Source organism: Semicossyphus pulcher, unplaced genomic scaffold (genome assembly GCF_022749685.1).
Source record: "Semicossyphus pulcher isolate SPU_LCO1_2020_fin unplaced genomic scaffold, fSemPul1.0.p SCAF_3, whole genome shotgun sequence".
Taxonomy (NCBI): Eukaryota; Metazoa; Chordata; class Actinopteri; order Labriformes; family Labridae; genus Semicossyphus; species Semicossyphus pulcher.
The window spans coordinates 24,678,397-24,702,167 of record NW_027211704.1 but is presented as its reverse complement, the minus strand read 5'-3'; the positions used below and the strand labels follow the sequence as shown (position 1 = coordinate 24,702,167).

Sequence of the window (23,771 nt, the reverse complement as noted above, 5' to 3'; positions counted from 1 at the left end):
CAAACAAACACACAAAACCGCAAACACATACTCAAACACCAATCATGTACAAGAGCACCATTCCACCATTGGACATTTTAACCCTTACACGTGCCATTCAGTCATGAAGAACCACAAGTGGTGCCGCATTGATTTACCATTGTGCTCGAATGGAATATGCTTCCGAGCTTTGGCTGTCAAATGATTTGACATGACAGATGTGAGTGCAGGGGAAATAGAAAGGTGGAGAAACAGCTTGAGTTAAATGGATACGGGGGAAGGTGGTAAGAGATACTTCTTTTGAGAAAGTGAAAAGCAGTGAAGGCGGGAGATGGAAAAGAGAGAGAGAGGAGGGGGGGGCAGGCTGAGATTGAAGAAAAATGAAAAGAAAAAAATAGAAAGTGTTTGGAGAGCGCTGTAAATCTGCAGGGTGAGGGAGGCCAACATTAGTTTCAGGCCATTTGTGGCATTCTCATCTCAACCGTCTCCTGCAGCACCTACACTGGGGCCAATGAGGCAAAACTGATGGAAAGCAGTCTGAATATGGGAGAGAAAAGACTCTGCTTTCATTTAAGCAGGCCTCACACACTGGCCCCCCTCCCTGACCCACGCTCAGGACACAGAAAAGAACAATATGAGCTGGAAATAATTGAGCACATTGTGGACGCTTGTTTTAATATTATGTGATTCTGCAGCCGAGGGAAAGACTAAAGAGAAATGTCTGCGTTAGCTGTTTCTTTCACACCCTGCGTGACTCTGTGGCCTTTCCATGCAGCTAAATAAAGCCATAATGAAATGTATAATATATAGACTTTATCATACAGTCACACCGGAGGAGAAATGATGGTCTTAAGGTGAATAGGTGAACGGGGCATATTAGAGTGCATCTCAGTATGATTTGGTTTACCTCATTATATTGAATAGCCCATTATGCAAGTGCTCATGGGTAATATAATGCGGCACAGTGTGGCGTTGAATGTATCACAGTCACAACTAGAAGCAAACAGATGCACATAAACAGAGTGAAGTTCGCCCACCGCTCCAGAGAACTTTCCTCACGTCGGCAGCAGAAAACTCAGAGCTCACTTTGAAACTTTGAAGAAATGTGAAGCTTTTTGTTGCTTTTCTAATTCGGTTTACCGTGCAGAGCAGATATATATATGTCTAAGTGTTTGTGGGAGCAAGTTAGCTGAATGGCATCGTAATGTCTGTACTGCTGTTTGCTCAGTCCCCAAAATGAAAACACAGTGGTTTATTTACAACCTCATATTGCACAGTGTATTTCATTACAGCTCGTAATGAGCCTGTAATATGCTTTTGGATACGCTTGTTTTGTCAGCTTTTTTATTGCATCTCTTGCCCTGAAATACACTGTGCAGTGTGTATATCGTGCATGTGTACAATGTGTGTGTGTAAGGATGCGTTTCTACCAAAGTAATGGTACAAAAGGTGGGTAAATTGAATTACTCAAGCCCGACTTTATCTAAATTTAACACTTTACATAATTCTTTCACAATTACCTTTTCCCCAGACTCAGTTCCTGCACATTCCTTCACTTCTGAAAGAGTCAGCGTGGACGACTTACAAACACCAGCAAAATAAACTCAATCAGCATCCAAAGCACAGGCATCCAAAACTCAAACTCATGTTTGGTACCAACTTATTAATTGGCAGGGAGTCATAACTCATTTATTTGCTTTATTTCATTAAATGCATCAAATTCTAAACACCGATGCTCGCTTGCAAAACAGCAACAAAAACCTGCCTACCTGAACGCCCTCATCCAGGTCTACACTCCCTTCCGCCCACTACACTCTGCCAATGATACGGCACCTGTGTCCGAGCGCACTTGAAGCTGTTTGTTGGCACTTACTGACTTTGTTCCTTCCTGTCTTGATCGTTGCTTGTGTTGTATTAACTTTTAGATGTACGTCCCTTTGGACAAAAGCATCTGCTAAATGAAATTGTAACACTGTAATGTTGTATTTGTTGAGGGGCCAAGGGCTTTATTGTTTTTCTCTCACTGTAAGCAGTGCTTTAAAACGTAGCATGATGTGACTCTGTATAAGAAGTGCTAACAGGAGTTGTCACCTTACACCAGGTTAGACAGGAATTCCTCACCAAGGGCAAAGTCTTCATTATGGCCAAATTGTGACATTAATATCAGAAATTACAACATGATGTGGTCCGTCTGTTATTAACAGAAACATTTTCAAAGCATGACATAAACAATGTGCTAAATTGGGTGTTAGCTCTTTAAATGTGGCAGTGGTTTAATCTTGTGGTACTGTAGCTCCTCTTCACTACTATAACAGAGCGCTGCTTCCTTGGTCGCAAGTGTTGTATTATGTGTCCAAATGACTTTGCCACAACACTGGACTTAGATTAACACTAAGATATAATTTAGTTAAAATTGAAACAAACACAAGATTTTAACTGCAAACGTGAAGTTTGTGCGGCTGTAGGGTTGTCATTTACACTTGCCATTAAAAGAAGGCAAAGATTATCATTTAGGGCCTGTGTCCACCTATGGAGTTTTTGGGCTGGCAGCGCCCACAACCTCAATTTCAGAGAGCTTCTCACCGGCGCTTACTGTTGCTAGGTTCAGAAAGTTGTCTGGCAGCACCTCCGCTTCCTTTGGTAGTGACCATTAAGTCTGTTTTTTAGATTGCTCTGTATGCTTAATATTTGTATTTATTCAAGGAAATTTAACAAAAAAGAGTAAGGAAAGGAATCGTGTCCTTGCATTAGCAGCAGCTCCAGACCTGGAAATTGTATCCTCGAAAAAACGAAAGGATTAGCTTCAGCTCCGCTTTTGTTGTTGACAAAGTTGATATCGGAAGTCTTGTCCCTTCTTGATTGGTTGGTGAGGGAGAAGTGACATTGACGAGTGTTCCAAAAGTTGAACAATTTTCAACTGAGAGCGCTGTGAGCACAGCAACGAAGCTGAGGTCGAGGGCATTTTTGCACTTGAAACACTGAACTGCATTGATTTTCTATAGAAAACAGACGCTACTAGTGCAAAAAAGGCCGTTAGTGGACACAGGCCTTTAATTAATCATAACCATTTTAATACCTCAAAATGACTATAATAATTCAGTATCCAATAAGTTATTACATAGCAGTTACACTTCATATTAATAGAGCCAATAAGCCTCGATAACTTATTCATCTCAACCCAACTTAGTTTGCACAACTCAGCTTCACTTTTATACATTTTTTAAAGTAAGACTTTTTTAAGTCATTTTTGTGCAGCGTCTGTCTGTGATAGAAGTTCACAGTGAGTTTAGCTTTCAGCTTCAGGGAGCACACAGAGTTTGTCTGGTTCATGTTTGAATCAGGACTCTCCTCTCTCCCTCTTCTCCACACACTATCCTCAGAGTGCGTCCCAGAATCAAGGAGCTCCACAATAACAACAAGGTCTCCAGGAAGAAAGTTCACTGTGATCTTCTTTCATGTTGGAGAGCTTTCTAACCCGCCTGCTCCTGATACAAACCTGACTCCACAGTCATTCAGAGTCATTCTGTGGCAAATCTCCCTTTGTTAGCATCAGTTTTGAGACCTCTCATTATGTAAATGGTAAATGGACTGTACTTATGAAGTGCTTTTCTAGTCGTGCAACCACTCAAATCTGCTTTTACACTACATGTCACATTCACCCATTCACATAAACACAGTCGCACACTGATGGCAAAAGCCTAAGTGCCAATCTCCAATCAGAACCATGCCCATTCATACCATGCCGGGAGCAATTTGGGGTTCAGTGTCTTGCCCAAGGACACTTCAACATGTGACTGTAACAGTCAGGGATCGAACCACCAACGTTCAGATTGAGAGACGACCGACTTTACCACTGAGCCACAGCCAACCCATAATAATGTCTGTTTTACTGTATACAAATGTTAGAGCCGAGGTTTCCTCTCCGTGTTCAAATGTGGGAAATCACAGCAAGTGGATCATCATTTCAATCTTCAGCTCCCACTTATGGTAATGATTGATTTAATCACATTAATTATAACAATAAAATCTATTACACAGTCTTATTAAGTCTTTGGAGAAGTGTAATTATTTTCTTAACTTCAAACAGGCTACTTGAAACAAAAATATAATAAGTGTCTCAGTCATTGATAAAAGCTGCCGGCTTGTGACAAACAGAAGAGTATTTTAACGTGTATTAGCTCAGCACTATAATGACCAGACAGAAGAGTGAACGTAGGACTTAGATTCACCAGGTGTACACAAACATGTCATTCCAACGTAAGGGCTAGCTTTGCTCCTTGTTTGCTGTACGACTAAAGAGGCAGCTGTTTAACAAAGTTTACCTTTTAGGGTGAAAATCTTGTACATCTAGTTCTAACCAGTGTCAATAAAATCTTGATCACTAATCTTTGCCTTGAATAACTCTAGATAAGAGTTGATAATGGAGTCAAACAATTACATAATAGCTTTACAACAATCAAACGATATTTACAGTGCTGTAGATCAGGGGTTGTCAAACTTTTTGGGGCCAGGGACATTTTCCAAGGACCCCCTCGTAATCGTAACACTGATTAAGCATGTGCTGACTCTTAGACACTCTTAGAAGCCATTGAAACTATTTGTATTGTAAAACTTATCAACCTGAACACTTCAGACCTGTTTCGCACTGTTTCATAGTGATAAACAGAAAATAATTTCAATTTGAATCATGTTAACACCACTTACTTTAAAACAGAGGGTCAGTTTATTCAAACTTGACAGCATTTATACTGTGGTCCTAAATGGTCCTCATCCGTAGACATGCAGTTTTTAATGATGCAGCACAATTTTATAATTTATTATAAATGTGTTATAATTATTTTGCGGACCCCCAGGCTATGGTTCACGGACCCCCAGGGGTCTGAGGACACTACTTTGAGAACCACTGTTGTAGATCGTATGGAAAAAAGAAGAATACTTGAATAAAAAGTACTCTTTAAAGTAACAAAAAAAATATAGATAATACAGTGTTAAAACATTTAATTCAAAAGTGTCTTTAACATAAGGAGGTCATGATACAAAGAGTCCTTTGGTGGGTTTATAATAATAATTATCATCAGCCGTCGAATTGAGTAAATCGAGATGGGGCTGACCCCTCACTACATCCAACTGCATCCACACTGCTTGATGACACAGTCTCTCCAGGCTGGGCTTGCCATTACTGGATAGTTATTAATGAATAAATAGCTAAATAAATTCATAAATAAATGAACACTAATAACTCATAAGAATCTGCCTCCCTTAATGATGGGATTCTAAATTGTTTGTTGCAAGTGTTTGCAGGACGTATACAGGAAAAGATCTCAGGCTGACATGATGTGCAGACGGCACGCAGCGCTTTTTACACTTGATGATGAAAGTGTTGTGCTCCCTTTCCGAAGAAAAAGGCTCCACTTACTTATGGATGCTGTATGTGATATGTGTGTGTGGTATGTTGTTGTGAATGTGAACTGTAGACGCGCTGATGCTTTTATGCAAATGAAGCTCCTAACCGAAAAATAAAGTTATTTGAATTTGATTGAAAATGCAAAAGCATCTCTTAATATAATATAATATAAGGATTTAGTAGCCCTATATGTAAAATGGATGGCAATAATATGTCAATAATGAGTTTGGAGCACTGCCCAGCAGTGGCCTAAAGCATCACTTAGTGCACATTTAAATGAGAGCAAAATAGAAACAATTGACTGGTTGACATGCGGTTATAATGCACCTCTGAAGCCTGTCAGATTCTCCGACTCTCCAGCATTTAAAGAGGTTAATTGTTATGAGTAAGAGTCTGCAGTGATGGTGGATTTGTAAAAGTTTCTTAAAATCAATAAAAGTCTCAAATGCAGCGAAGTTGGATGGAGTTTAATGGGATGTAATGAGGTGCAAATATATTCAGATATTATACACACATAATGTTTGGGACCAGGTGTAGTTCATAAATTAGCCCTAGGCCTTTGCTGTTAATGGAGGTGGAGGTCGCTGCAGTTTAACATTCTTCGCCTTGTGAGATTTTTCCCAGAAACACCGGCTACGTGTGCGTGTGTCAGTGTGTTTGTGTGTGTCTCCCTCTATTGTAGTGTATGTGTCTCTGTTTGTCATTCTCAGCATCCCCTGTTGGACAATTAGAAGGTGACAGTCCCATTAGAAACCACCCAGCAGTACAAAGGCTGAGTGCTGTTGTGAGTGACACAGAGCTCTGCCTCTCACTAAATAACTGTCAGTCTGCCCTCGTCCACTCTGACCCCTCTGGCAGCCTCCCTCTGAGCCACTCCGACTCCCCTCCGGACTCTCATTGGCAGCCTTAGCAGCTCCCCGAGCCAAGCACGGCCCTCCTTTCAAGCCTGGCCTCTAACTGATTGGTTGGACCCCTCTAGCCTTAGGCATGCCAGAAGGGCTCTCAACTGGCCTCAGGGTGCTGCTGATTGGCCGGGCTGTCAGGGTCGCGTGTCCCCTTTGGGAGCTGGTGGAAGCAGCTTGGGGTTGAGGGATGCAATTTGACAATGGTCGTACGTGAAGATGGAAGTGCAAGAGTAGCAGAACTCTGCCCCTCCCCCCGACGAAAACTCCATCTCTTTATTGCCGCTGTCTTTCCCTTCAGTCAGCCTTCCAGCAGCCAACCATGTCTTCACTGTAATTATCTTATGGGACATTTTTCAGCTCATGGAAGACCTTTAGTGTGGTTTACCTACAGTCCTTGTGTTGGGAGGTTTTGGTAAGAGCGGGAGAATTTAATGAGCTGAGACTCTCCGGGGGTCCTCGGGCCCTTTTGGGGTGTTTAAGACACAATCGTCAGCCTCCTCCTCCTCCATTCCCATCCCAGTCTGAGGGAATGTGGCTCTCTTTATATAGCAGGACAGTACGTCTGTATTTGCTCCATTCTTCTCCCCTTGCTGTGAATCAGGGGAATTAATGCCATTGTTAATGCAGAGAGACCGCCGGTACATTTCAACAGGATTCTCGCCTCTCGCGGAGCTCATCTAAATTGCCTGGCTAATGCTGTAATTGGTTTTGTGAGTCACTTCTTAACTTCCATTAATATTTGTTCTCCCTCTAATTGCCCCCTTTTTCCAATCCTACATTTCTTCCCTCCGTCTGGTTAATGGTCTGAGGTGGAGGCAGTGATGTGCGTGGAAGCGCGCACGCCTCAGAGAGCATCTAATCTATTTTTAAGCAGACACAAAATGTTAAATCTGTGGGACTTTTTTTATCTATTCCTGATGTTGACGAATGACAGAGTTAAGAGTTGGAGGGTTTTTGATTGTGAGAAAGAGACGTCAGAAGATTCACGGTCAAATTTAAGGAACAACCTCCAGATATCCGTGATTGTTATGAGCCGAGGATAAAGAACTCCTCCAAAGACTTGATATCTGTTTTTCAAACGAGCCAAACTCTTTCATTTGAAGGTTATTTATTGGATACGCTGCCAGCATTCAGAACGCTTTCTGCTGTTCATTAAAAGACATATCACCTGACAACTCCTTTGCTTTCTCTGTTTTTTCTCCCTCCTTTCACACTCACCTATAACTGGATTGTCTTTTCCTCTTAAACATCACATTAAAACAGCTCCTCTGGAAGGAGAAAAACACTGCCCCGTAAAGGTTTCAGCTTTGTTTCCTTAAATTGTCGAGAAAAAACAGTCTAACTTTATTATCTTTGAATCCACCTCACACAAACATTACCCCAGGATACCTGAGGAGGTCTGAGGATTCAGTGCAATTGACCGCGTTAGAAAGAGGAGAAGAATGGCTGAATAACTACGCCAGCAGCAGAGCAGATAAACCTTCCTGAGGTGGCGACTCCTGCTCGTTGGTATCGATGGGACCCTCGCTGCTTCCTTCCCACTGGGAGGAATGGGAGGAGGGAGAGAGGGAGACAAAGTGATGTAGCAGCACAAACACAGACAGAATGTCAGAGCACAACAAATGAAAAGAAAGGTGGTTTTATAAAAAGATATGTATTTGAGAGCTGCATGGGGCTCGGTTCATTTCCCATTCAGTTTCCGATCCATTATGGACTAGCATGCCTGTGTGCCGAGGCCCCGACACAGCTGCTCTTTATGAGTATCAGGGATAACTGTGTGCGACGCTGGCTGTCAGCGGCTCTCACTTGAGAGATATTAAACCTGAGCTCTCTGCTGCTTCTCCCTCACAGACCTCCTATGTGACTATTTTTAAAACCATCCGCACCATTCCCCTCTCATGACGCCACTAAACTGACAGGTTTCACCCTCTTTATCACCACACTGCCGCCTGTAAGCTTGTTATTGTATTTTGCAGGAAGGAAAGTTTGAAGGCTAGCAAAACTTGATGTCCCATATTTTCCATAATTGGAAATTTTGTTTCCATTTTGTCAGCCCATCTCTCTCGCTTATTTCTTTCATCCTCCGATTCTCCATTTCCTCCTCCGTCATTTTGTTGGATGTTTGTGTGGATGGCCTATCAGACTATTTGAATTCCTCTTCCCTATCAAAAGCAGGGCACATCTGCTTTGAAGAGTGACAAGCACGCAGCAGGAGGGATCAAAGCAATGCAAAACTGAAATTTAAGAGGAAGTTAAAAAGCATGTAGTTTTGCCATTTTCCCTCATGTTCAACAAAGAGAAAACAGCTACTGTATAACAGCAGGGAGCGATGAGACATTATCAAACGCTGCGATTTTCAAGGATGCCTGTGTAGTTTGCAGACGCACAGATGCTTTTGATAATGCTGTTTAACGAAGCAATTGACCCATTTGCAGTGACTTGTGTTAGTAGCATCCCAGCATCCCTACGAGGGCAAAGGTTTGTTGTCACATCTGAATATTTTAACAGTAAGGTTTAACAGTGACACTAAAGTCAGGCTGCTCAAGATAGGAAAATCAATAGTCTATTCCTGCATGACAGCGTCACTTTCTGTCTTTAGAACCACTCACCATGGTGCCAGGCCTGCTGTAAACCTGCTATGGAAACACATGAAAAAACAAAGCATATTTTTAAACTAGCACAGCTTACCAGCCACCCTCGAGTCGACAGGCTGCGGTGTTAAAATGAGCAAATAGAAATTATAAATATGAGCTTACTGCTGAAATTCCAGGAAATTCACACTACTTGAGGGAAATTGGAGTTATTTAAAGGGGAAGAGTAATAGCATCAGAGAGCTAATTAGATTTGCTTTCTTTAAAACCCTGTTTAAAAATGTCAAAAAGCCTAATCCACACAATGAATCAACCATCTGCTGCTCAAACACCTCAAACTAATCCAGACTCTCTCACAACTTTCCTCCTTTATCTAAACTTTGTTCAATAAGAATCAGAATCATGCTTTTATTATTAATAACCATGTTTTATCCCTCATATGTGACTGTGCGCCTACGTCGTCTAAAAGCAGAGCAGGCCTGTGAGTATATGAGCCATCCTGTCAGTAAGTAGTTTCTATTAAAGGCATCCAGATATTTGGCACACGCTGCCTTAATTATGGTTGACAGCTATGACAGCTAAAGCGTGACTGAGAGGGAGCCAGAAGGGATCTGTGATATCCTGTCTGTGCCCTGAGTGTTTGGCATCACTTCCTCCCACAATGCACCTCAGCACAGAAATGCCTTTAATTTCACTTAAGTGCATTTATCTGCTGCACATTAACAACCCACCAAACTAACAGATTTAGATCCTTCATATAAAACTGTTGAACTGCTGTGCAGTAGGTGTTTTCCATTCTTGTCTGGAGGCGCCATCACTGACATTTACTTTCTCATTGGTTATATAAATATCTGACTCTATGCTGCACATACTCTATATTACAAATATAACATTACTGCATATATTAAACATGGCTTTATCGGGTTAGGATTAAGAAGAAGGCCTCTATTATTAAGGCACAAGCCAAAAATGTGGCAATGGAAAAAAAATCACCCCTACATAGTTTCTGTTACAATTAAAGTCTCCTGGGTGCTATTTTCCAAATTGAGACTGTTAAAAAATCTGACTATTGATCATGTAAACTCTCCCTTAATATATTTAAGTACCATGGACTCTGCAAAACACCATAAATTGTGGGTACGCAGTGCAAGCCTCCTAAATTAACTTTAGTTTTAGTTTAGTTTCACAAACTTCATTAGAAATGCCTTTTTCTATATCAGACAAGAAATAAGCAGAATAAAACTGGTTAAGCTACTGCAGCAACATGCAAAAGGATCTACTTACTGGGCCAGCTGCATATTAATCAACACATGCTGGTGTGTTTACATGTGAGTGTTTGTCACTATCAATTTACTGTGTTTGTGTGTATGTGTAGGATGGTGGACGAGACCTACTAATATAATATATATATGGAGACATGCCAAAGATTGTAATGAAGAGGACATTTGCTTTCCTTAAAACAGCCTAATTTATTAACAGTCACAATGCAAGAAACACTGTTGAAGGGAGGGACGTCAAGACTGGAGATGGAACCCTCACTTATGGAACGCACTAAAATTTGCAACATGAATGCAACATGAACACAAAGGCATCAACAAACACACTGTAACGTAACACTGTACACTGGAACACTTAATTATAAGCAAGGCATATTAGCTCAATTCCTTAACAATAACATTTGGAGTCCTCCCCAGTGCATGCTGGGAAAATACTGGAAGTACTCCAGAACGCTACAGTACATACACATTACTTTAGCTACGATAGCTAATTTAAATTTTGACTTTATTTTCAGTGACTGTCAGTGAGTGAATTTGAAATGATTTGAAGAATGCTAAGTGCTACGTGTTACAATCTGTGCTGTTGTTCTGAGTCTGTATTTAGCTAATTTCAACATATGAGGGGGTAAGAGTAGAGTTAGCATGAGCCATGGCAGCAATTTAAAAATTGTGCAGATGAAAGCCTTTAAATCCCGTTTAACTTCTGCAACAAGTGCTACACAAGCTAAAGCTAACAGTTTGACTTTTGTTGTCAAGAAACTTCTAGTAAGCTTATTTAATAAACCCTTATTTTGCATGACACTTACTCAACTTTGACCTACAGTGAGCATTTGATCAGTTGAAAAGGTGATCATCAGTGGCAGCAGCACGCAGCGTTGTCCTCTTGATAACAGACTGGGTGAGCGTTTGTAAATTTATAAGGTGTTCTTCCTGCGTTGGTGTTGAACGATGCCCTGGTTTCCTGTGGCTCTTGACCCTGTGCAACCTGTGGGGGGTGTTTGATGTGCCCTGAAGGCAGAGTGAGGTGACTGAGCCCATAAAGAGCTATAAAATAAAGAAAGAGAGAGATGTGTGTGGGAAGCCAAAGGACTACAACACCAGCCTGAACCATTAAGTGTGGATGAGACATAAAAGAGGCTATCAAAGAGTGTAAACCACAGATTCCCATTATTGTGTGACATTAGCCCATAGCACACAGTAACCCTTAATGATCCCATGGGTGCCTGCAGCACACTGTCCTTTAATGACTTCCTGCTTGAATGATTGTTGGTTCCTGGAAGCGAAACACTGGCAGGGGAAGAGGACTGCGGCTCCACACATGCTCGTCCTTTAAAAGAATGCTGCTTTGTCCATTTTGCGGCACTGCTTGAAATAATTCCGGCATGAATAAATTGAGGAAACTAGAGTATTATCAAATAAACACCAAATTAGTCTCTGTTTATGTAGGCATCAAACTATTTATGCAGATAAGGTGATCATACAGGGTTGGATCAATTAACGGAGATTTGGACAGACTGAAACTTCACAGTGCGCTAATTAGGCAGCCAGCCGCTCCGCTCAATACATGTAAATGTATTCCTTTCCGTTCCCTTTTCTCTGTCTGTTTGTGCGCCTCGCGTCACCCCGAGGAGTTAAACAGAACACTAATTCATCATCTAATTTCCCCCAACTCCCCACTGGTTTCTCTCCCTGTGTCTCTCTGCCTCCATCCCTTTCCATCTTTCTTCTCACGCTGATAGCTTGTCCCACAGGATCCCAGCAGTTGTCAGTAATCAAGGAAATCACTCTCAAAGAGCTACAAATAGGTCACTTATCTGATGTCTGGTCTGATCTGACGGAGACAGACAGCCAGTTAAGTCCCTTGCATCTGCCTCGCTCTGCTTTTTCTAGTGTGATTAGTAGCCATTCTATCTGCCAGGAGGTGCTGAAGTAAGAGGGAGAATGAAAGATAGCAGATAGGGAGAGAGGGAGGGAAGGAGAGAGGAGGGTAGAAATCCCAGCTTTCATCATTAGCATTCAATTCAAATGGCTCAATTGAGCAGTTGTCACTCAAGGGATTCCCAGGACTCCGAGAAGGCTTGCTTCTTCATTTATTCAATTTATTGATATAAAGACTCTTCATTAAGAGACACCGACAAATGTGACATCTGGTCTCAGGTGGCCTTGACGTGGAATATCAAGCAGGCGTGGAAACACAGGCCGAATGACGTGTAAGAGCTCCTTTGTTTCCTCTCGGGGCTTTTACACCAAAGTGCCAACTACACACGGTGTGCTTTGAAGTTCCAGTGAGGAGACGGATCTCACGCGCACACACACAGACACACACACAGACACACCGCGGCACACACGTCCGAATGCAGAAGCACAGAGCCGTGGCCGGTGAAAATTTCATACGTGAGTTTCCCACATGACGGCCCTGTGAATTATTGAACTGAGCCGCTCCTCTTGATCCGCGCTTTGGTGTGCACACAGAGAATCTCTTACCTGTCCAACACTTCACTACACACACATACATGACTTTGAGCTTCTCCGTGTTCCTGCAGCCGAGGCAGATGGGATTCTTCATGGTGTATCTCAGTGAGGCCTTTACATGTTTTTCTGCTTCACTGATAAGACAGAGGCTTTCACAGGCATGCTCTCATTAGTGGAATGAATAATCTGTCTCTTCTGCTCCACATTATCTATGTGTTATTCAAACAGATGACACTGATGATGACGAGGCTGAATGATCAAATTATATTATTATTTATACCCTGATTTCGTCCTGCTTTGATTGGCAGAAGGTGGGCGTCGTGAATAATAAATGTAATTTGTCTTACAGTATCACAGTCATGCTACAGTGATTACATTCCTGATTTATAGGAGCTGTACAGTGCTGTACATTACACCTGAAGCTGCAGGGTTCACGTATGGATCATGTGTTAAGAGAGCTCAGGAAATTAGAATTGCGGCTGTGAAAGCTCGCAGCTGAGTGCTACAGCGTTTGTGTGGGAGGACCGCGTAGGAAATTAAGAGAGAGGGTATCATGTTCAAACAGAGAGATGTTTTATGCAGAAGCCGCCGTCACTGCTGAACGGATGAAGTAATTTCATTTTCATGCATGATCTGCAGCCCCACAGACCAGGAAAATTGCAGAGGAGGGGAAGAGAAAGATAGAGAGAGAGAAAAAAAAAGAGCCAAGCCTGCCTTTTACTCCATTTGACTCTGTGATTATTCCCTCTGACTTGTAACCATAGTGATGGTTCCGTCCCAGTAGAAAAAGGAGTCAACGCAGTGTTACGTTCAGAAATAGAGGGCGGGGTTGGAGAAAAGCTGATATGGAGATATTTGGCACTTGAAGAGAGATCTCAGTGGTCCAGGATCCATAAATCCATGAAATCACCGTGTAGTACAGGGATTAAGGAATCTTTGACCACTGTAATCTGATTAAATGATCCCTGTTAATCTGTTTATTTACTGATAATAACAAGAGCACAGTGATCATATTGCACATACAGCCTATCTATGTATACTGGCTTATATTCTGGTTAGTTTCAAAGGGATGGTTTGGGTTGTTTGAAGTGGGGTCTTATTAGGTACTTGTCAGAAGTGAGTACTACGTACAGTAGATGACGGTCAGCTGGCCCCTGTTTGAAGACACTGGCTGTACCACAGCACATAAGCTCTGTACTGCTGCACACAGGGTCATGTGAAACACGTACTTTAGCCATTTTAAAAAGTCCTAAATATATATCTGAAAAATCAGTTTAAGTGTATGATACATTTTGATACAGCCCTTTCCTTTAGATATATGTGTTAAACCATACATCTGCTCAAATAACCCAAACTATCCCTTTAAGACATGTATCCCCAGCCTACAAGTCAAAACCCCTTCAAAGGGGATTCATTCAAGATTCATGATTATGTTCGAGACCTGATTTCTGAGGACGGAAAGGGATTAAACTCGGCCCCCAAAATCTTCTGTTAGTTTAAATGTACTCTTGTAAAAAGTCTTTATAACTCTACCATCTAACACACCTAAATATGATTCAAACTAGAACTTGTATATTCTACAATAATGTTGTCAGTGTATGTTTAGTTAATAAAAGACGTTGCCCCTGAATGTAGTTAGTCAGATGGCCTTAGGACTCTCATTCAAGCATTATTTCCCGAGTGTATCGTAAACAGACTTCAGTGTATTCATGACTGAACTTTTCAGTTCTTGATTGCAATAATTAAGATAAAACAAAAATGTAATCTTGTTAAGCTGTCTTAATGTATGTGTTATTGGAGTGTGAGTGTTATTGATTTTTGCAGATGACAACATTCAAATCATTTCAGTCTATAATAAAGTCATCATTTAACATGAGGGTCAACATTTCTGTATTTGTTAGTGTTTGTCCATAGATGACAGAGCTTGTTCCCACTGGTTTGCTCCATAAGTACACATTATAACACAGTATTTTGTAATAAAATGTAATCTTCAATAGTTAAAGGAATACTTTTTCTGGGAAACAAGCTTATTTGATTTATTGCCATGAGTTAGATGAGAGGATTGAAACCAATTGGTAAACAGGACATCTTTATAAGGTGCAGATTAGCTTAGCACAAAGACTAGAAACAGTGGGAATGGCTACCTGTGCTGTGTTTAAAGGTTTGTTAAATCCTTACTAAAAAGTGTAAAAACTAAACCTGGTGGTTTAATGTGGGATCATGTACTGAACCATTTCTCACACGATGTCGAGACGCGCTGGTTAGAGGATTTTGTTACCGTTGGACTGGCAACCTGTTTCCTCTGTTTTCTGTCTTTCTACCAACATAAACCAGTCAGTGTAAATAAAGAAGGACAATGCATCTCCACCTTCTTCCATTGTAAAAAAGTGAACCCAAAAAATTCCCTTGAGCGGGCGTGGCCATCTTGCACATTTGGAGCCTGAGTCTGTGCAATAGGGATCAGCAGGTGGAGCCATGGTAACCATGTCCTACCCCTTCATCTAACCAAAACACTGTTTTGACATTTGACTTACTGGAAAAAACAGCCAAGATGCTTCACGTCAGCTTATTTTAAAGCAAAACAGCTTCTTGTGTTGGTCTGAAGCAGATATTCAGGATAATGGAAACTTACGTTACTTCTCACCAATCCTCCTCTACTCTACTAATCCAGAACAGATTGACTGCAGGAGCCGTATTTGTCAACAGAGCTCAATCATGGTGTTAGACCCTTTTTTATCACATTAAATAACTTAACTAAATAACTAACTAAAAACATGAACTCTTGGGCACAAATCAGAAAGTTAATAAGTAGCTATAATGAAAGAAACCATGTCTGAGAAAAACGTATTTAACGTGTGTTTTGATTTTATAGTTTGACTCATGTCCCACCTGTTAACATGGAGGAGGCGGGCTTTATGACCTATACTGCAGCCAGTCAACAGGGGGGCGCTCGACATGTTCTGTTATGTGGTACATCTTTTTATCGTCGTATGGATCCTCTCATCGAACATTAGACTCCATAATGTCATACAATATCTTTAAAAACCTATGTGGTTACCATAGTGATTAAATAAGGGAATTTTAGTAAGTGTTTGGGTAGTTTAGTTGTGTCAGCTTACTAAGTATTAGTAACACTTTTAGACCACCACTTTTACTTATGACACATAAACGCTGCTGCAATGTCTGTTAAGAGCGTGGTATCCTTAGAGGCCATTGAAAATCAATACTACAGGGAGGCATGCTACAGTCTCATCTCCCTTTGTCTTCTTTAAGTCAGTAAGGTGCAGAGCAAAAGTATTGATATTTGGATTGCTTTGGCAGCCGCTCGTACTGCAACTTGTTCAAGGTAAAATATCTCTCTCTTTAAATGTCACCGTTTGGATTGTGTTTGTGAAACAGCAGAGGTGTTGAAGGTGGAACAGGCACATTGAGATATTAAGCTCCAGACAGACATGGTAGAGAATAATGGCATGAATCATGTTCACATCATTCAGCCAGGAAGTCCTCACAATTACCATCGTAGCTGGCAGTAAGGTCCTTTTACACTTGTTTCATGATCGCTTGAAAGCTGCCTTGACAAACACTCAACAGGTCGGACGAAATCTTTAAAAAGTCCATGTATTCCTCTCTCCACACATTGCTCAGGTTTGTATTTCCCCTTCAGGCTGTACGTTCACAAGAAAGCATTCAATGTTATAATCAATAACAAATATCAGCCCATGTTCTGTCAAACCTTTGGTTTATATTTCAATGTGGTTTTATGTCACTGTGCTCGGAACATTTTGTGCTTCCTGTTGCAAGTGAAGAAAAAACTGAAACTCAGAGTTTCCTCTTTGTTGAACTTGTTTCTCTGCTTTTGTCTTCAGATCCGCTCAGATCAGGACAAGGATGTCGGGATCCGCTACAGCATCACAGGAGCAGGCGCTGATCAGCCCCCGAGCGGGATCTACAACATCGACCCCATCAGTGGCAACATGTTTGTCACCCAACCCCTGGACCGAGAGGAGAGAGCCTCCTTTCATGTAAGGAAGAACTAAGTCTGTGTGTTTCCATTTTCATCAGTCTCATTATAAGTATACGCTTTGTCTCTTCTATTCCACATCCACCTTTCATTCCAACACTGAGGTTTCCTGCCCAATGAGCACTAGTCAGGCTGCATTCAACTTCTTTCACTGTCTGCTGCTGTACAAGACTTTCACAGCAGCCTCTCCAGGCTCTGATTGATGCAGGAGCCCAAAATGAAATAATGAATGCCTTGGCAAAACACACAGCCACTTGAGCTGTCATTAAGATTGAAGTTTAGCTGCACAGAGCAGCGTAGGATGGATGGAACAGAGGAAGAGAGACAGAGCTGAGGAAAACTGTTGTTCTCTCTATCAGGGCTAATGAGCAGGTGCAGCTTCAAGCCTGTGCAAAGATGTGTGTGTACACGTCCTGAATGCTGATTGATATTTGATGTGTGTTTACACCATAAACAAAGTCTCTTTTCACTAGTGATTGCCATGTTTCCTCTGTGTACTGCTGGCCTGTTCTATCTCAACACCCCCAAACATTTTTGCACGCTTACCGCAGCCTCTCTGCAGCTGTTGTGTTCAAAGGTGCAGGCTGACAGCTGTACAGTTAGCCTCATATGGCCTATAGGATTCCCCACCACACACACACACCTACACACACACACACACACACACACACACACACACACACACACACACTTGATTTGCACACAGGAGACTGGAGATTTGAGTTCATGACTGGCCCCTCTGGAACCTGGGGTTAAGCAGCTCTATAAATGTGTGAATTAAATATTCAGACCACATGAGACTTGTGTTAACGTGAGGCCACTGGTTCATATACGCACATTACAGGTTTCAATTTATATCAGCAAAGACTAACACCTCCACTCGAGGTGAGCGCCGGTGTCAGTCTCAGCGCGCCCACGTGCCTGTCAGTATGATGGATGGCTACGCTGCTGATAGGGCTAATTCAAAAGCACGCTGCTGTCTCAGAGGGAGAAGAGAATAAAGGAGAGTGGATCTGCACACAGTCTTAGCTGTGTGCACACATTTTAAACACTAATGCACAGAAACACTTTGTGCAATGAGTATAGACAAACACAAAGCTTTAGATGATTGTCTTTCTGACTGGTTTGTCTCGTACTTCTGTGTGTGATCCATTAAGTTTAAGATGAGCCTCTTGTTTCTTTACCTGCTACGTTCAGGCTCAGGACGCTGCTGCATGTGCTTCTTATCTCTCCATACCTGCTCTCACACTCAACCAGCGAATTGGGATCAATAAAACAAGCAGGTTATTGGTCCCTAAGACAGGACAGCCGCCCTGTAAACAGTTCTTATTTGACATTGCCCGTAGTGACAACAGCATGTTCGGCTGAATGAAGCTACTAAGTCCCGATACCTAGCAACACCTGAGATTTGGACATTTGTTGATACAAACTACCGATGGGATTCCAGTTTATTCAATTGAAGGCCCAGTAATGCCCCGACTCTTTCTGATACCCGATCAGCTATTTGAGTTAGTGTCAGACTGATATCACTTATCGGTATCATATCCGTGCCTCTCTAATTGATGCTCCCGTGGACGCGTGCAGTTTGTGACGTGATGAATGATTTGTTGTCAGAGAATGTATCCAGGGTTTGACCCAGGGGAAATTCAGTCCATTGCTTGCTTTCTTTCAACTTGACAGGAAGTTCTCAGCGCTGCTGCGCTCTCGCAGGCCAAACTTTGCTTGTTAGTTTTGGGTGCAAGTGAAAAGAGAGACGAGGCTGCTGTTTTTGACAGAACAGCACCAGGGGAAGTGATCTGTGAGGTGAGGAGAGTGGGTGTTAGCCTGAGCTGCAGTTTTGTCAGACAGATCTCCTTTGAGTCCACATGGCAAGAGAAGAATGGAGCAAATATGAGAATGCCTGTGAAGTTGTTGCACGAATGCATGTACTGTAGCGGATGGAGAGCGTTTGTATGTGTTTTACATGGGTGCAAACAGCTGCTGATAGCGCTGATGTTTTTTGGAGAGGACGTCATGTAGCTCGTAGCTCGTAGCTTGTAGCGGTCGCTTGAAGTTGCATAGTGTCCTCCTTGATCCATCTCCTTCATATATATATTGTTAACGATCTGTCTATATTCTTGATTGGTCATAGTGTAGTTATGCTTTCGCCTCCTATTACACACTGTGTTTCGGGTTGTCCGGACTTGGACTCAGAGACACACTGATTAGATCAAAGGTCTTTGTAATCTTTCAGGAAAACGTTTTTGTTGGTATTCTAATTGTGACAGATTTTTCACCCTATGGTAAAATATTAAGAAGTGATGACAACTTTTAACCAGTGGTTCAGAGTCAAATTTCTGGCCATGATTTCTATCTCAGTCTTGAGAACAAAATATCTCAGGAGCGCCTCGCTGACCTGTTCACTCTGCTGACAGGAGAAGGATCTACTGTCAGTCACATGCTCTGCAGAGAAATACAGGGAGTGAAAGAGATGTTCTCTGGTATAGGCTGACTTATGCTGTTGTATCCCCCGACCCCTTTCCCCCCGCTCTGGTCACAGTAACACTGTCCCTCTGTGTGAAACACTGATGGAAGTGCAACCTGACTGATTGGCAGAGGGACACAACAGTGAGGTGGTTTTTCTACCTTTACAATATTGTTGGATTACTCATCATCTTCTGTACTGCATGTCTGTCCATTCTCCTCTGTTGATCCACCTGAGATGTATTTTTTCTAAGAGTTTTCCTTCATGCTGTATGCTGTGCAGACTGTAAAGCCCCTTGAGGCAAATTTGTGATTTATGAGCGTGCGCTTTAAAAGCTAAACTGCACGACATGCTAAAATGAAAGTATAGGGGATATAATTATATGTGTTACTTTCATCGAGGCCACATCAGTGCTTGAAGCTACATGCGAAAATCAGTACGCTGTAATGCTAATAACGACAATGCTTACATGCTGACATTTGATATAATGTTTACCATGTGCACTCTCTATGATTCACTGGTTAGCATTGCATCCTTTGTAAATTAGCTTCAAAGACTAAATACAGCTGAGGCTGATGGGAATGTTGTGAGTTTTGGTATAAAAGCAGAGAACAATGCAAGTGATGACAATCAGTCTAGTGTGATTAATGAAATATTTCACAGAATGAGTGCAAACGTGCTCGAGTCTCTAGAGGAAAACTGAGAACATCATAACAGTTGTTATTTATCCTCTGTGGATCTTGAATATCTTAACAAAAGTAATGGAAATGTGGACAATAAGTGTTCGGATATTTCATTGAGGACCAACCGAGTAACAAACTGTGTGACAAAAATATCAATACATAAAGATAAACTGCTAGATTTGCTAATAAACAAATTACACTATACTACTCACAAAAATGAAAGGCACATATACAATTAAAATGTATTTATTCTAACCAATACAGTGTGGCCGGGATAACAGTGCATAGTTGTGTTTATTCAGTGTGTGACAGGAGACATCAAGCAGTAACAATCCAGGCAGAAAACATCATGTTACTTCACAAAATATAAGATGTATATTTACTGTATGGGAGCATATCAGAAAGGTTTTCATATTGAATCCCCCCAAAAAACTTGAACACAAGAAGTAGCACATATACAACTGTAAATTGTTTGGCAAATATCAACAGTTACACATAGATAGGATAGATTGCAATAGCTTTAGCAGAGGAAGCAAAAAAAACATCACATAGAGACCTGTCGAGGATTTCTGAGATGGCAAAAGTATTCTTATAAATTGGGTAAGGGGACCAATTTAGGAGACCTACGTACAAACTGTTAGGTCCAGTCCTGCTAAAGCTCACCATGCAGAATACTGCTGCCGTCTCACAAACACTGATTTGCTGTCTGTGCAGCACAAACTCCTCCAGGCCCTCAGATCATATTTCCAATTCCTCCACTGAGCACACAAGCAGACACACATAAGCAGACTGGAGGTCACACACACACACACACACACACACACACACAGATGTGAGTACAGAAAAATGTACCTTTACAGAACTATCGGAAAAGGGGGAAAGAAATAAGCACACTCCAATCCAAAGGGACAAAACATACATCCACAAAAACACAAAGAAGACTATACAATCATTATCGCTTGTTCACACACACACACACACACTCACACCCATGCAGTGAAGCAGTCACACAAATCACAGTCACACATCCCTCAGCGTGCAGCGTTCACAGCTGAGGAAACAGATTGGGCTTGTTTGTTTGTTGGGTCTCCTCTCCATGTTTGTTTGCTGTACCTTAGCCAATGGAGAACTAGCATCTTGAGGATCATTAAGTGGCTAAAGAGGCCTCTTTTGATTGGCTGTATGTCGTCTTAGCGTGTATCTGTGCGCTTGTGTCAGAGTCCATGTTAATATGCGTAAACATGTGTCTGAACCACTGTTTGGATGCGTGTCTGGACATGTTTTGATACATCCTTGACAGGCAGGCACAAAAGCCGACATGATGAGTTGTGTTTTGGTGAATGCAGGTGCCGCCATTCAATCTCTCATGTCACCACACAATACATCACGACTCCCTGTGAATAGGCTGGCAGGCGGATCCTCCTCCACTGTGTTGTTGCAGACAAAATTGTTTGCTGCCAGTGTGTCAGTTTTAGCCGGAATGAGGCCCGTTCTTCTCTTACCAAGCTGAGCCGTGATTGAATAACATTTCTGCAGAGGATATGAATTTCTCTGCAATTGAATGAGGGGGATGTAAGTCACAGCGAACAGAGCCAGTTTGGTTGCAGGGCTATTACAAAGCTTTGCGTTATGTTAGATATCATTAGTGGGGATTGGTGGGGAGTAGAGGGTGTGTAGCTGCAGCGCTGGAGATTAAGACATCCCACTGTAGATGATGATTGCTTTTGTCAGTCCTCCCTGTTCGAGCCCCCACACCCCCACACTGCCTCTTTGTGTTTTCATCTCTCATTTACTTGCACAAGGCTCAGTCACTCTCCTTCCCATCTCATGCGCCTTTCCCCTGCAACGCTTTTTTTCTTCATCCCCTTCCTCTCTCTCTATTCTCACACTGCGGTTGTCAACGAACAGCTCATCAGTCGGATACATCCATCCAGACCAAACCGAGACAAACATTCTACCCCCAACAAAAAGGAGCCACAGCTTGAGCAGCAACACCTCTCTGATATTTTTCGGGCCTCTGGCTGTGCTAACAACCAAATAGGTGTTGTTTGTGTGTCTGGAACATTTCACTACTCTGCCCCTTTCTGTGTTGTTGTAGTCCGTGCCAAGATACCAACAGGATACTCATGCCCCGTTGGCAGACAAGAAACAGAACATTTGCCAGTTGGATGAAGTTGCCAATTAACAAAGTCAAAGTTGTGCTATGTGCTGAGTTTGAGTCCGCACAGTCTGCAGAGTTTCATATCAATCAAGCTAGCGGCCTGTTGTCAGTTGAGCTACATTATGAATATAGATTCAAGCTCGTATCAGGCGTTGAATGCTAACTATCTCTTCCTTCTCTGTGTGCATTTATTCATATCCGCAGCTGCGAGCCCACGCAGTCGACATGAACGGAAACCAGGTGGAGAATCCGATCGATCTGTACATCTATGTGATCGACATGAACGACAACAGACCCGAGTTTCAGAACCAGGTGTACAACGGCTCTGTGGCTGAAGGCTCCAAACCAGGTACGATAACATCCATTCATCTGCACATGAACACCGGTTTAAGCATCACCAGGCAACGATGGCATTTTGAGCAGAAACAAAAGACAGCATGTAGCATCCAAAACTGTAGTCATACTCTTTTTAACAGCGAGGTTACTCTGGTCGACAGTTATCATCAGGCTATTTCAACCAGGAACAAAACCAAGGAGCGAGTTACAAACACAAGATTTGGATAATGTTTCTGTTATTCATTGTCTCAGTCTCAGTCTGAAAGAATCAACTAAATAAGCACTTTGCTGAGTGAGTGTCCTCTTCTCTTGTTGGACAGTATGATCTAAATCTGCACCTTTGGTTCACTTCAGATTGCCTGAGTCATCCTGAAAGCCATAAAACACCTTTTATACAAGCTTATAATCCTTTAAAATTGTAACCAACGAAATCAATGCCCCTTAAATCACCACTTATAGCGGCATTTGTAGCTTCTGCGCTGTGCTCAGCAGAAGATTATTAATGCAATAATCCATCTGAAGCCGTGCTTTGGACTGATTTATGAATAGCTGAAAGGTTTTATTGGATTAGTTTAAACTACTAACAACTGCACGAGGAAAATGTTTAATGCGATACACGGCCTTTTATTGCTTAAAGATCCTTTTCACAGCATTTACTTTTATAACTGATTCAGTCTGCGAGGGTCATTTTACTTCAGCCACACACTGAAGCGTCACTGTTTTTGTTGTCTGTGTTTAGACAGATGCCTTTCATCTTTTAATCTTACTAACAGCATCCTCTGAAAAAATGTTCCAACCGACACGTTAAGGTGTAAACTCACCGTGACTTTTGAAGTTTTCGGGCCAGTTCAGACGAGGGCGAGCTCATGCGATATTTGTGATAGAGTGTCTTGGCTGGATGCATCATTATCAGATTCTGCGGAGCATGGAGAGATGCAGACCTTCCCTCAGAATCAGGAGACAGAGTTGTGGTCAGTGCGAAGCAGCAGACGAGAGCAGAATGTTCAAGTAGCTCTCATGTCTCGACTGGAAGAACTCTTGTTCTAACAATCAGACCCCGAGGACCTGTGTTTGTCTTCACAGCGTTCAGATATTGTTCTGCTGCAAAGTTTAATCTCAGGGGGATTTGTAAACAATATAGGAAAGCATTGTGTGTGTATGTGTGTGTGTGTAGGGATGAGCGAGTAAAGGATTGACTGTGTGTGTGTGTGTGAAGTAGCGGTTACTCCTCAGTGGAGCGTGGGTCTATATACAGAGCTCCTAATTAGCAAGGGCATCCAGACATTCCAAAAGCTGCTTTCTTCATTTTTTCACGCTGCTACTCGGCTTCGTTTAAAATGAGAGCAAGCAACGACAAAAGTCTTTGAATTAGGTTTTGTTTTCAACAGAATGCAATCTGTGATCCCAATTAACAGGACATATATTAGCCTTCAATATGTGCAGTGTAATTGCTGTGCTCTTCAGAACGCAGCCACTGC

General features: G+C 42.0%; 1 protein-coding gene across 1 annotated transcript in view; it reads left to right on the top strand.

Moving 5' to 3' along the window:
• Nucleotides 1-23,771, top strand: part of cdh4 (cadherin 4, type 1, R-cadherin (retinal)) — a 76,003-nt gene that overhangs the window by 11,441 nt on the left and 40,791 nt on the right. Inside the window, exons 3-4 of the mRNA XM_069678177.1 lie at nucleotides 16,495-16,650; nucleotides 22,162-22,306. Of these exons, the coding sequence (XP_069534278.1) occupies nucleotides 16,495-16,650; nucleotides 22,162-22,306 (301 nt within the window). The remainder of the gene's footprint in view (nucleotides 1-16,494; nucleotides 16,651-22,161; nucleotides 22,307-23,771) is intronic.